The sequence below is a fragment of the Hoplias malabaricus genome, chromosome 6, assembly GCF_029633855.1.
Source record: "Hoplias malabaricus isolate fHopMal1 chromosome 6, fHopMal1.hap1, whole genome shotgun sequence".
Classification (NCBI taxonomy): domain Eukaryota; kingdom Metazoa; phylum Chordata; class Actinopteri; order Characiformes; family Erythrinidae; genus Hoplias; species Hoplias malabaricus.
In genome coordinates, this window is record NC_089805.1 from 11,535,110 (window position 1) to 11,548,892 (window position 13,783).

Consider the following 13,783-nt stretch of genomic DNA (forward strand, 5'->3'; position numbering starts at 1 on the left):
TTCTTTTAGGACCATATCGCACACCCCCTACTTTCATTATAGGAGTGTGTCCTGGATGAAATGGGGCGTATGAAACACAGCTTAAAAATTCATTAATATAGAATATGGTGCACTTATGATCACTATCTAAATGTACTGAATATTAACCCTTGAGGGTACAACAACAGTGACAGATTTTTTTGACTGTTTACTGACCACTGCACACAAGGAACACTCGACAAATCAGCTGTTTTGGAGACACTTGGACCAAAACATTATGACCATCACAATCTGGCTCTTGTCAGTGACTCAGCTCTTCCCCCTCACCTAGTTACACACTAGGAGCTCCTCTTAATTCATCTTTACTACACACCCGCCAGTTCAGCGTTCTCATAATAATAATACCATAAGAATAGTTTCTCCCACATAATGGAGACACAGAAGCAAAGAATTCAAACATAGTTTCTATATATAAACTGCAGAGGGACTGGTATGGTTTAATATAATTTCCGCAATCTGTTCTAAACATTAAAATGTCAGTTTTCCAAGACATGGGTCCTTTAAAAGTGCCACTGCGTAGTTGGAAAGGAATGTTTAAATATAAACAATTACTGAGTCCTTCTCAACATCTGGCCCCTGACAATAGACAAAAATGAGCCTTTCTGGGGGGGGGGGGGTTGAGTAATGCTACTGTTGTCACTGTTAATGAGCACTCTCTCTGATTAATAAAGTAGTAAATACATACAGAAATAAAGTGTTTTATGAGAAATTCTTTGATCAAAATGAAAAGTATAAAGAGAGGAAATGTGAAATGCTGTTTATTTGTATGAAGACTGATGATAAACAAGACTCTTCGTTACATCGTATACATCTTATTGGAGAACTTTCTTTTAAAGCCAAAAATACCACACCCCTGAAAAACCTGCTTTTTCCAAACCCCCACTGCACCTTTTCTCCAGTTAAAGACATACTGTTGCAAGCTATGAGTTGATGGAGATGATGATCAGGAGTGGAGTGTTAGAAATGTTGGCTTGGAGTGTTCCCAGGAATGACCTGGATACTGCTGCCCCCTAGTGGACTGTGTGTCACTTTACAGTGTCATGACCAACTTGGGGAAAAAAATGACCAAGAAAAAAAATACATAAAAAAAAACCCCAAAACCTTTTAAAACCAAATGTTGCGGTGAAATTAAACCAAATATGTATTCACTGATCAGCCATAAAATGAAAATGACCCGGTTTCTACACGCCATGAACATGTTATCAGCTCTAATATTAAAGGTTGTCCATCTGTGGCTCTGCATACCTACTTAGCCTGGAGTTAACACACTGTAGAGCCAGTGAATTATGGTTTTCTGACCAGTGAATTATGCAGAGTTTTCTTCAGTGTCTTTGGGAAACCCCTGGTGAGACAATGTTCAGTCTTAATGCCTTATTAATGGGTTAACTTTCAGTTTTCAAGGTAAATATTGTTAAGGAAAGTCATTTACATTACAAGGTAGTATCTATAAATATTTTAACCCATAAGAGCCCAGACTTGGTTCACCCTAAAACCAATAAATACAACAGACCAAAGAAACATGGAACATGTTTTGTTTTCTACATTTCTTGCCATATTCTGTATTTTTTTTTAATCTAAAATCCCAACGTAACAAAACATTACCACCATTTTGTAACCTGTATTCCACCATTTTGTTCTTGAAATGGGATCAGAGAGCATCGTATGTAAGACTGGACGGGCCACAAAAGCATTTGAATGGTTAAAAAGGTTTAAACACACTTTCTAGAAAAAAAAATATACTTTTAAAGTAAACATTTCTATGGTCTCTAGGTCCTCACCAAGCACTTAGTCATTCAACAAATTCACAAACTGTAAGTTGACTGCATCCAGGACGTACAGCAAACGTCACTTAGGGGCGTCTTGATTTAAAGTGAAGCATAAAAGTGTGTAGGGAACTTTCCAGAGCTTATAAAGGGTTTGTGACACATATGTCACCATGGGTTTTTATGGATTTAAGACATTGTCTAAATGTGAATGGAGTAAATAATGAATGGAAAGACACTCGTGGACAGTTGGAGTGAGTTTATTTCATAGTCGTTTAACACTGAATTGCAGCAGATTGATGCAGAAAACAGCATCATGGGCTGTGGTTAAAGAGGTGATTTACTGTTTTTGCAGCTGGACAAACTCTTCTTTTTTTCCAAATAACTTAATATTAATTTTAAAATTACTGAAAAGAAACATCCGAGAATGAACCAAGAGCGTTTCTTAAAAACAAAATTAAAATTCTAGGTGTGTGACTTGTGGGAGGGAGTGTTAAGACCAGATCCTCTTCATTCTTTCACTACTTTAATAGAAGCTGGAGTCCTGAGTCGCCCAGTTCGGTGTCTGTGAAGGAAAATGAAAGTTTATTAAAGAAAATATATATTCCACTTTATTAAACTTTGTCAAAACAAGGGAAGTGGTTTGTTACTGGTTTGGTTACTATCTCTACATTACTTCTAGCACCTCTAAGGGAATTGCAATTATTAAATTAGCATCCTACACGGCAAAGAACAGTGACAGCTCTAGATCTACACACTGGGGACACTGGAGTCAAGGCCAATGCATGTTTTAAGCAAATGGAACATGTAAAAGGGTAAATAAATTGTCCAGCTGCTGTACCTCGTTTCTGCTGCTGTGGCTCAGTTTCTTCTCGATGTTCATGGCAAGCATCTGGCTGCGGAAAGAAAGGCTCTTTGTTTTCTCAATCACCTGCTGATACGGAGACACAGCATTGTTCCCCATCACCACGTGGCCCTGAGGAGACAGTCAAAGAATCAGAGTCTTAAACAGGACATATTCTCCCCGTTTTCCAACACAACCCCACAGCAGTGTTCTCCCCCTGTGTAAACAGCCCTGTTCAGAACGCCCGCTTTCAGCATCTGTTCCTTTAAATGATAATGAGCCGCTCACTGTTCACCCCGACCCCGAGCGCACAGCAGTGAGGAGCGAGGAGAAGAAGCTCTGGTTTTTAGCTGTTTTTGCTCGGTTCTCTTCTCTGTTTTACTCAGTGCTCTTATTTCTCCGCGCTCTTTGTGTCCGTTTTGCTACGTTTAAACTCATCTTTGTGCTCTTACATTAACACAGGTCCAGTGCTGTGATTGGACAGACTCTGACGAGTGGGCGGGGCCATTCTAAAGTCTCAGCTCCAGCTCCAGACCCTACCATGAAAATGTATTTTTTTTTTTGCATGATATGTCCCCTTTAATTTTAGTCGCACATTCACACATGTAAGAGTCTGACTATTTTACCAGGAACCTCAAAAAACACTGAGTCACAATATAAAAGACATGGACAAGGTCTAGACACAGCTGATAAAATCAGTGGACACCCACAAGCACGACTCTCCAAATGACACATACATGTGGACAACAGGAGCTGTGTATCTCACCAGTTTGGAGTCGATTTTAGCGTCAAGCCTGGCGTTTCGGATCAGGTTCACTATCCATCGCTCGGCCTCCTCGGGGGTCATGTTCAGTTTATCTGCCAACATGCTGCAGAGGAAAGAAAACACATCCAAAAACAAATACATTAAGGAACAAATTAAGGTTTATTCTTATAGTTGACACCTTACAGACAGTTCATTCACTGTCTGTAACTGCTTTATAGCTTTTACAGAACTGTCATACTAATAAATACTGTCCTGTGTAGCGCCTTCAGGTAAAAATGCCATCAAAGGGTTCTGTAAAATCCATGAAAAAGAACCATGAGTCCCATACTACACTAGGGATGCACCAATCCGACTTTTTCAGTTCCGATACCGGAAAATAGAGAATGTGCTGTGTGCGGTTCTACAAAGCGCCTATTTGAAAATGGTTGTGTTTAGCACCAAAACACTTCTTATGTTACAATGACCAGCTTGTTACAGTGCTCTACAGAACCATAAACAATCTGAGTGCTGGGTCGAAAATGGACTCCTACTCACCATTCCTCTTAAAAGCTCTTTATGATCATTTTACAACCGTACAATGAAATTTGACACAATTTTTTAAACTATCCTGTGGCAGTCCCACCACAGAGCAGCGGGCAGCCATCCTCAGAACCTGGGGAGCATTTGGAAATTAGGTGCCTTTCTCAAGAGCACTTCAGCCATGGATATTCCCGCCAGTCCTGGGGATATAACCACTGGTTATGGCTGCCCCAGCCCTACCTCATGTGGGATTTTACCCAAACAGCGCAGTGGATTATGGGCATCCGCTGTCCACTAGTGTACTTAGGATGTACACTACTTTTTGAGATACGTTCTGTGGCCTGAAAACTGTCCACTATGTTTTTTTGACACTATTACAAGATGGTGGAATCCCAAAATAGTGCACTACATAGTGCATACATACTGCACAGGTCACTATGCAGGTTCTATATGAAACTCATAGATCTGAGCTATTACCTTTACCTTTTATGAACGCTTTATAACAATGAATAATTAAAATTATAATAATAATAATAATTATTATTATTATTATTATTATTATTATTAGTAGTAGTAGCAGCTCTTGGGAGTCACAGAATAACTGTCCCATAATCACAGACCTATGAACTATTTGGGTCACAGAACAGAGGTAAATAAGGCTTCTATAGGAGAGTCAGAGAGGGCCACTGTTTCCCTTTGTTTCACCTCTTTCCCCCTTGTCGTGCTGATGGAGGTTTTGGCTGAAATCCCATTGATCTCAGCAGTGGGGCGCGTTCATGCCGGGCTCCCCTCGGTTTACAGTGCTAAGCGGATTAGTGTGCTACACTGGCGGATGCTACCTGATGCTGATGCACTGATGAATGCGACAGAACGTCTCGAAGATGAAGAGCCGGGCGTTCTCAATGAAATCCTCCAGACAAGCCACCAAGAAGAAGTCGTTCACCAGTACCTGGAAAAACACCATGCATAAATAATCAGCTCCAATAAGGACTTGAAAAAACACAAAGCTCCACGCAGCGACAGCTGAGAAAAACCTGGAGACAAACCCAGAGACGCAACTCAATTAATCTCTGTCATTTACTTACTGCTTCATGATATTCTCATAAACAAGCCCCTGGTTGATGGCGTCCCAATTTAATACAGAGGGCTCTGGATAAAGGAAAGGCTAGTGTGTGTGTGTGTGTATCCCTTAAGCAAATATCACTGCAGGCTTAAAAACAACAGGAAGTGCCACTGTCTGTGAGCAACCACTGCCGTCAGAAAATGATAGCTGTCATCCTGAGAACAGAAAAGAAACAGGGATGCAACATCAAAGCTTAATGCTGCTTTATTCCACAAAACCAAACAAATATCAAAAATAAGAGGTGTTTGAAACCTGTTTCTTGCACAATTCCTAAACAACTACTTAATATTGTTCATTAAACCGATGCTGTTTATCATCAGCCTCAGAACAAAACCTTGTTTTTCTTGCTTACTTTTCACACACTCATCCAGTCACTCAAACACACCCCTATGGAGAGTTTCACACACTCATCCAGTCACTCAAACACACACACACACACACACACACACACACCTATGGACAGTTTCACACTCTCATCCACTCACTCAAACACACACCTATGGACAGTTTCACACACTCAAACACACACACACACCTGTGGGGACAGTTTCACACACGCTCATTCAGTCACTCAAACACACACACGCACACAAACACACACACACACATATACCCCCCTGTGGACAGTTTCACACACTCATCCAGTCACCCAAACACACGTGGACAGTCTCACACACACACACACACACACCCCTCTCTGGACAGTTTCACTCACTCTCACACAACTCTCTGGACAGTTTCACACAGCAAATCGACCTAACAACTTGTGTTTGGAATGTGGAAGGAAAGTGGAGCACCCAGAGGAAGCCCATGCAGACACAAGCAGAACACACCACACTCCTCACAGACAGTCACCCGGAGGAAACCCACGCAGACACAGGGAGAACACACCACACTCCTCACAGACAGTCACCCGGAGGAAACCCACGCGGACACAGGGAGAACACACCACACTCCTCACAGACAGTGACCTGAGGAGAGGGTCCCACCCCGGGCCCTGAGGCCTTGCAGCTGTGTGACTAATTACCCTCTGGGTTTGTACCACACCATGACTCACATCTCAGGAGCTAGATGTTCCTCCCTGACTCACAAACTCCACACTGAACCTGGAGCTCTTCCCCAGAAAGGCATAGCGTCCCTTCTTTTCAAAAAAGCTGTTATAAGACTGAAGCAAGTTAAAGGACGGTGTGCTATTTTCTCCTGCGGAAGCGTCCCCGAGGCGCGCTGGCAGAGTTTAAAGCCTGACAGCAGCAGGGCTTTGAAAGCGGCCTTTGAGAAACAGCAGTAAATTACAGGAGACGTGGGTTTTGCTCCGGATGAATGGACCTCCCGCTCAAAGCAAAAGGAAACATCAAGAGCTTCAGCCTCCAACCAACACCATGATTCACAGTGTACAAGGGGATGACAGCCCTGAGCAGACAGAGCAAAGTCTGCCTCTCTTTTTTAATCACACACACACTGTGTCTCTGTAGCCTTACCGACTCACACTCCCTCAGCTTCTTCTGTGCGCTGTCAAAGTCGAAGTTAACGTACAAACACTCCACAAACTCTGTGATGGGATCCTTGTACGTGTAAGACTCCTGGGGCAAGAGAGAGGGGAGAGAAAAAAACACACAACATTAATCCTCAAGTAAAGTGACAGACAGCATCATGTTCCACTCACCAGGAGCATCTCTCTCTCTCTCTCTCTCTCTCTCTCTCTCTCTCATTACACTTCAAACCCTGCTTTAAAGAGCAGATGGAGTAATGCACCAATACATTTATACGTGATAATTCTAATCATGGGAGAAGACACGAGATCGTTTTTATCTTGGATCATTATAGATGACTCGGCGGTGGGTCCGCAATTACTGAGCGCAAGGCGGGAACACACCCTGGAGGGGGCGCCACTCCTTCACAGGGCGACACACACTCACACCTTATGTCACATTACATTGGTACATTTCATTCAGTTCCCATAGTTCCAGTAGAGTTTATACACACTTGTGTTATTTTCACATTTGTCTCATTTGGATGTGTGTGTGAGGTTATTAATAATCTAATCACTAATATGTAAAAGATTATTATAAGCACACTTCAATAAGCCTGATGTAACCACATCTTCTCTTTAGCGCTTCGTGACAGTCTTTAGACGTTATTTTCCAAGCTTCTATAGAACATGAGCTTTTAAAGAAAGTGGAGCAATGAAAATAAAAATGATGAGTAAATTATTCTGTTATAGTGTATTTTATTCCCGATTTGATGTTTGTATGTGATGTGTTTGCGTGTGATGTTTCTGAATGTAGCCATGTTGTCTGGTACCTGCTGGATGACTTTGACAAGGTCTTTTAGAACCTGCCTGCGTTTCCTCACGTCTTTATTGGTGATGACCGCCGTGGTCAGGTAGCGAAGGATGTGTGGACACATGGTCTGAATGGCGTTCAGGTACCTGCGGAAACAAACCCCACACTTTGTGTTGAGTTGATCAACCACCTTTTTAAATGTTTTTAAACTATGTGTCCACTCTCTGTGACACTCCTCCCTCGTTGGTCCACCTTGTAGATGTAAAGTCAGAGACAGTAGCTCATCTGTCGCTGCACAGTGTGTGTCGGTCGTCCTCTAGTCCTTCATCAGTGACACAGGACGCTGTCGGTGGACTGTTCTCAGTCCAGCAGTGACACTGAGGGGTTTAAAAACTCCAGCAGCACTGCTGTGTCTGAACCACTCGCACCAGCACAACACACACTAACACACGTTAGTGTCACTGCAGCACTGAGAATGAACCACCACCACATCACACCTGCTCTGTCGGGGTCCTAAGTGTTGCAGAACAGGGGGAAATGGGGCTAACAAAGTATGCAGAGCAACAGGTAGACTACAGCCTCTAACTGAACAATAAAGTGCTCCTGGATTAGTTGGTGTCCACAAATGTTTGGCTAAACAGTGTGGGTTACAGTGCTCACGGCACTGATGCATTACATCCTGCTGCACTGTAGCGATGAGTAATATGTTTACACTGGATGTTAAACGTGTTCAGACTGCGGAAACTGGGTCCGGTTTATTATCCGGCCTCACTAACACACACTGCTGCTTCCTGAACCCCAGCACTCTCCCCAAACTACAGAGGCCCTCGACACTGAGCAGGGATTTGTTCCAGTTTGAGGCTAGTGTGGAGCTGCACTCACTGTGGCTGGTAGAGGAACAGCTCGATGATGTTGTCCCTGCCTTTGGGGTGATTGAAAAACACGAAGAGAGACCAGTGAATGAGCCACGTTCTCTGCTGCAGCGACTGGAGGGGAGAGCTCACTGACTGCAAGGAAGAAAAGAAGGAATAACATCAGATTATATGGATGTATATGAAAAACTTCATCAGTGGAAATGCTACAGATGATATTTTACGATATCAAAGTCAAGCTTTGTGAAAAAAAAGCAAAAACAGGCAGCTAAAAATCAGAATCTGGGTCATTCAAGAACGTCCCTTCACACCTCACAATAACCCAGATATTTTCTGCTGCATGAAGCTTGCTGTAGACTTACGTTGTTGTCGATGGTCTCTCTGAGGCGGGTGAGGTCCTCCATGGCCGCCTCCCAGTTCTGCATCAGGATCTCGGAGGCCAGTTTCCCCCACAGCGAGCTCAAGGCGTTCCTGTCGGTGGAAGGAACCTGGAACACAGAACCGAGAACTCTGTTAAAAATTACCATTGCCACAAAAGCGTATGTTGTTGATAACGTAATTTATAAAACATACCGCTCCAAACTGCAGCTTCAGTATAAAAACAATGAACATTTCAGCCTTCCAGGAGCAGGCCAAAATTATCTGCATTGTTTACAGCTTCTGCATTCCTCACATTAGAGGTATGACAGATATTTCCCAGCATAAAGGATGAAGAGTCGGAAGATGAGACTCACCAGGACACGGAAGAAGTAGAGATACTCAGCAGCGCCAGAGTAGTTCCCGCACTCGTACTGAAACTTAGCGTAGCGGTAAAGTGTGTCCAAGTACTCCTGGCGAAACTGTGGGTCAGAACAAATGCGTAAGAACACACACAGTACTGAAGAATTCATGAGGAATTCAAGGCAAGTCCTCCAGTTTTTAAAAGTTAATACCTAATTGACTTTTACAGAATGTAACCAACTCATTCTCACCAGAAAATACAGCTAATAAGAATTATTCTTGGGTTTTTTTTCACATTAAGATAAAGATCATAACAAACAACAAAATAAATATATCCCCTCAGTGAAACCCTCATTTTGAAAAACAGGTGAACTTTGCCTTTAATACCAGGCTCAGTGTGCTGTAATCAGACAAACAGTAGCAGGTCAGAGGAGAGTAACGTACGTTATGTTTGTCGGCCAAATAATCAAACAGCATCCTGCCGTCCCTTTAAGAAAAAAGATAAACAAGCACGTCATGTTTCTGTAACAGGACAAGCTCTGATGTGATGTGATACGGATGTATCACTGAGAAATTGCTTTTCGACGCCCACCTGGTAGACTGCATTTGCCTCGTAGTCTCGGGGTCTTCAAACATCTTGACGATGGGCTCGGTCTCGGCCTGAAGCTGCTTCAGCTGAGCCACCACCGTCGTCCTCTTCTCTCTCAGCGCTGCAGAAACAGAAATGTGAATTCATGGACGTGATGTATTTCACAGACTGAAACAGCCTTTAAATATAATAAATTAATGTCTAGTCCAAAATGGCCTTCGGGATATGACTGGATCAGGTAAATCTAGGATTTACCATGTTACTTTTACTGATACCACTTTAAAATAAGTCTACAATCTGTTCATTCATATTTATTAATTAAGCTATACTCATTTATAACACAAAGATAGAAAGGGTGACAGTGACCTGTTATTTGCAAAATAGTGAACCCATATCCATCGACAGTTAAACCACAGATCTCGCAGGATACTGACCTTTTTTCGTCTTCTCCCATCAGTCGACATTAACCCCGTCAGCTCCATCACATATTTGTTAATGTGTTTAACCCTTTAACCACCAAGTTTAATCAATTAACCACTGGTAATGATAATGTGGTGTACATTATCATGAGAAATCGCTAAATTCACATTCTCAGGCGTGAGCTTATTCTTTACCTCGACATGATCAGTATTAAAAAAACAAAACAAGAAAAATAAGGATGTCACTGCTGCCCTTCCTGTCTCTGTGTTAAAAATGATTATTAATGACCTTTATAGTGTTTACAACCTAATTAATAACCATGTAGTAAATAACCCTAACACTAGTTAAAAAAATTTAAAACATCATCAGTCAGTTTCTCATTTAAATCAATCAGTGTGTATATTAAACTTGCACACCGTGTGTGTGTGTGCATGTGTGTATGTGAGGAAGCCACATAAGTGCTTATGTATCGTATAGCTGATACAAACACCAGGTTTCAGACTGTGCTACTAGAAGATGCCCCACAATAAATCTCACAGCACTGTTTTACTTCTTTCTTCAGCATCTGACTGGTTCAGAATGAAACATTTGAGCCTGTAATGACCACAGAGATTGATCTTAACAGATGGGAGACTGTTATATGGAAAAACAAGCTAAGCATTTGTTAAAAGAAATGTTTTACATGAGCTAACATCAACCACTGCCTTTGGGCTTAAAGCTGGAATAAGGGATTTTGAAGAAAGCCTAGATAGGCTAGTTTCTGAAAAGCCTACCATCTGCTATTCTCAATTCTCCTTCTAAAGCAACAACCTTAGAACACATGAGCAAGCAAGAATTGATTAGTCACACTGACAGAGAGCACTGCAGAGGGGTGTGTAACCTGTTTTCAAACACTATTCACCTACCTCTGCCTCCTCAGGATCCTCCACCCTTGGAACACTATCCCCATGTTCACTCTGGCTTACCCTCGGGCTAGACCTAGCCCAGTAAACAAGGAACGTCCCTGGACGTTCAAAATAGGTCTAAAAGTAGTCTGTCCATCAAGGACATATTTTAAATGTCAATGGACGTCCAAATTCCATCTTAATAAGTTAGTTAAGTGGTGACCAATCGATAACGTCAGTGGACGTCCAAAACGCGTTTTATACATGTAATTTATTTCGGGACCAATTAATAACGTCAATGGACGTCCAAAATACGTCTAATAGTCGTCTTTTCAATGTCTGTGCTTGGACGTCTTTTCCACTTTCATTTTCAACCTTAAGAGAACGTTGATTAGACGGCAGTCGTTACGTTATTTCAACGTTGAATCAACGGCTAAATGTTTACTGGGAGCCATCTTTTTATTGGAAGCCTTTTCTACCTTTTGTTTTGTCAGTGTGTTTAATTTAATGATTGCTATCGAGATGTAAAGAGTATTCCCAGAAATAAAGTGAAAAAATGAACCACCTCTTCTGCTTTTAACTGGTGTAGTTCCGTCCTGACAGGAAGAAACCAGACAGCACAAACCGGAAAACACTTACACTGTGGAATTTCTTTCTCAGGATAAAGATTCTTGTACACGTCCATGGCGAAGTCCACCATGTTGGTCTCGCTGAGGAGGTCCAGCTTCCCTTGGAGCAGCTCTTTCTCATTGTAAATCTAAAGGAGAAAGAGATAACAGTTTTTTTTTTGTGAGCTGAATCGCTTAATATCAACACTGCACTCTCAAATTTAATACCTTTGAATATGCAAATCTGCACGTTAAAATAAACCTAATGCATATTTATTCTACCATGCACAACTTCTGTAAAATCCATAAACAAACCATTACTCAGAAAAATTAGCGTCTATTTTTGGAAAAAACAGCTTCTTCATGAATATTTAAATGTTTAACACTCAAAGGGTGTTTGGATGAGACAGGTCTCATATAAACATATGTTTTTGCGTTTTTCTTTTACACCTACACTGACTGTAAAATTCTAGATGTAAATATAATCTTTAAACGGGATACGTTCTGTTAAGAATGACTCACTAATATTTAAATTATATAAGCGGCTGTGTATGTAAGTCTCTGGAGACTGATATATATATATATATATCACTATTGAATAATGGCATCTGCAGACGGCCATGTCTCCAGCAAACGCAGTGCTTTTTTCTCAGTGCTTTTTGCATTGAGAACAGTGACTTCAGAATCATATACCACAACAGAGCAGGTATGATTTAGGCGGTGGCTCATTCTCAGTGCTACAGTAACACTGAACACTGGATCAGACACAGCAGTGCTGCTGGAGCTTTTAAACCCTGTGACCACTTACTGCACACTCTATTAGACGCACAACCTTGCAGATACAGAGAGCGTAGCAAAGTCCAACAGTGACACGGATGGGTTTAAAAGCTCCAGCGGCACAGCTGTGTCTGATCCATGCTTAAAACACACAACCATCAGTGTCACTCCAGTGCCATTCGCATAAAACAGCCTACCTTCATTGCAAATTTAGAAATACAAAGTGCACATATATAGTCAATGGAGCTGATCAAATTAAACAAATAAAGTATAATATTATAAACTATAATAAATGTCGAGTTCACGGATTTAAATAAAAAAATAAATCTAATGATTATATAAATTATTATTATTAGTAGTAGTAGTAGTAATATTATTATTAACACCACCAAAATAGTTTATAAATGTTGCAGCTGTGCATTGGAAATATATCAGTGTACAAATATATAAATAAACTCGCATGGTAGATAGACATTACTACATAAAAATACTGAAGTATCAAATAGCTGATGACGTCTGCTGCCTCATGAATATTCAAATCTAAGCCCTTTTCTTTGTAAAACTGGGCTCGGTGGCCTTCTTAAAATAACGAAACCTTGCGGGGCAGTAGATGTTTAGCTGATGTTTTAGTTAAAATCGTTGGTTTTCGGATGTCTCTCTTCTGAGCGATTTGCCGCTAACGTTAACCGGCTTCTACACGTGAGGAAATCCGCAGCTGTCACCGTCGAACACGGCTCTCCAAATCAAACCGGACCACGGGTTTTGAAAGCTCAGAAGGTCGGTGTTAGCTCACCTCTTTCACGGAGAGAAACTCTAACAAAGGAAAGACGAGATGTCGGTCTAAAAAATGCGCTATCCTGGTGGTGAGATCGTACTCCGCCATGTTGAGAAGGGAAAATGAATGAGAGACTACTGCTGAAATTCCCGGATGTAGCCACAACAGCGAGGACGGGCGGTACCTCAGTTTAGTGGTAATATCGCGCGATACCGATAAATTGTTTATTATTATGGATTACATTAATTTACTTCCTTAAAGTATGTATTATTACTAAAAAAATTATAATTAAAATTATATTATAAAAACAAAAAAGGCTGGAATCATATGGTCTACATTTATAGTCACTATAGTAACATGTACAGTGGCAAATGTTAGACTATATTGTATTTTATTATTATTATTTCAAGTAATAATTATACAAGTCCTATAACTGTTGAAGGCAAACTGTTCATTTGTAATACCAATATCAACACCAATCCCACTGTGTTTTGAAAATCCTTTCCTTCTGTAGAAAAAAAATGCTTAATTATTAAAAGTAGGGCGGCACGGTGGCGCAGCAGGTACGGTCGCAGTCACACAGCTCCAGGGTTCGATTCCCGCTCCGGGTGACTGTCTGTGAGGAGTGTGGTGTGTTCTCCCTGTGTCTGCGTGGGTTTCCTCTGGGTGACTGTCTGTGAGGAGTGTGGTGTGTTCTCCCTGTGTCTGCGTGGGTTTCCTCCCACAGTCCAAAAACACACGTTGGTAGGTGGATTGGTGATTCAAAAGTGTCCGTAGGTGTGAGTGTGTGAGTGAAAGTGTT

At 41.4% G+C, this 13,783-nt stretch overlaps 1 protein-coding gene across 1 annotated transcript; it reads right to left on the minus strand.

Annotated features, from left to right (window-relative positions):
- Positions 1 to 2,038: 2,038 nt before the first annotated feature.
- Positions 2,039 to 13,127, minus strand: eif3eb (eukaryotic translation initiation factor 3, subunit E, b). Its single transcript, XM_066674205.1, has 13 exons — positions 13,000 to 13,127; positions 11,461 to 11,578; positions 9,521 to 9,638; positions 9,373 to 9,415; positions 8,943 to 9,047; positions 8,571 to 8,696; positions 8,219 to 8,343; positions 7,356 to 7,482; positions 6,533 to 6,634; positions 4,771 to 4,880; positions 3,413 to 3,515; positions 2,644 to 2,778; positions 2,039 to 2,367 (listed from the first exon to the last, which is right to left on the minus strand). The coding sequence occupies exons 1-13, from the start codon at positions 13,087 to 13,089 to the stop codon at positions 2,329 to 2,331; spliced, it is 1,341 nt and encodes a 446-aa protein (XP_066530302.1). The 5' UTR covers positions 13,090 to 13,127; the 3' UTR covers positions 2,039 to 2,328.
- Positions 13,128 to 13,783: the final 656 nt, after the last annotated feature.

Coding starts and splice junctions, on each gene's coding strand:
- eif3eb (XM_066674205.1), bottom strand. CDS start 13,089: ATGGCGGAGTACGATCTCACCACCAGGATAGCGCATTTTTTAGACCGA. Junction 4,881..6,532: donor AGCTGAGGGAGTGTGAGTCG/GTAAGGCTACAG, acceptor GTGTTTTTCCAG/GTACTGGTGAACGACTTCTT. Junction 2,368..2,643: donor GCCACAGCAGCAGAAACGAG/GTACAGCAGCTG, acceptor TTTCCTTCACAG/ACACCGAACTGGGCGACTCA.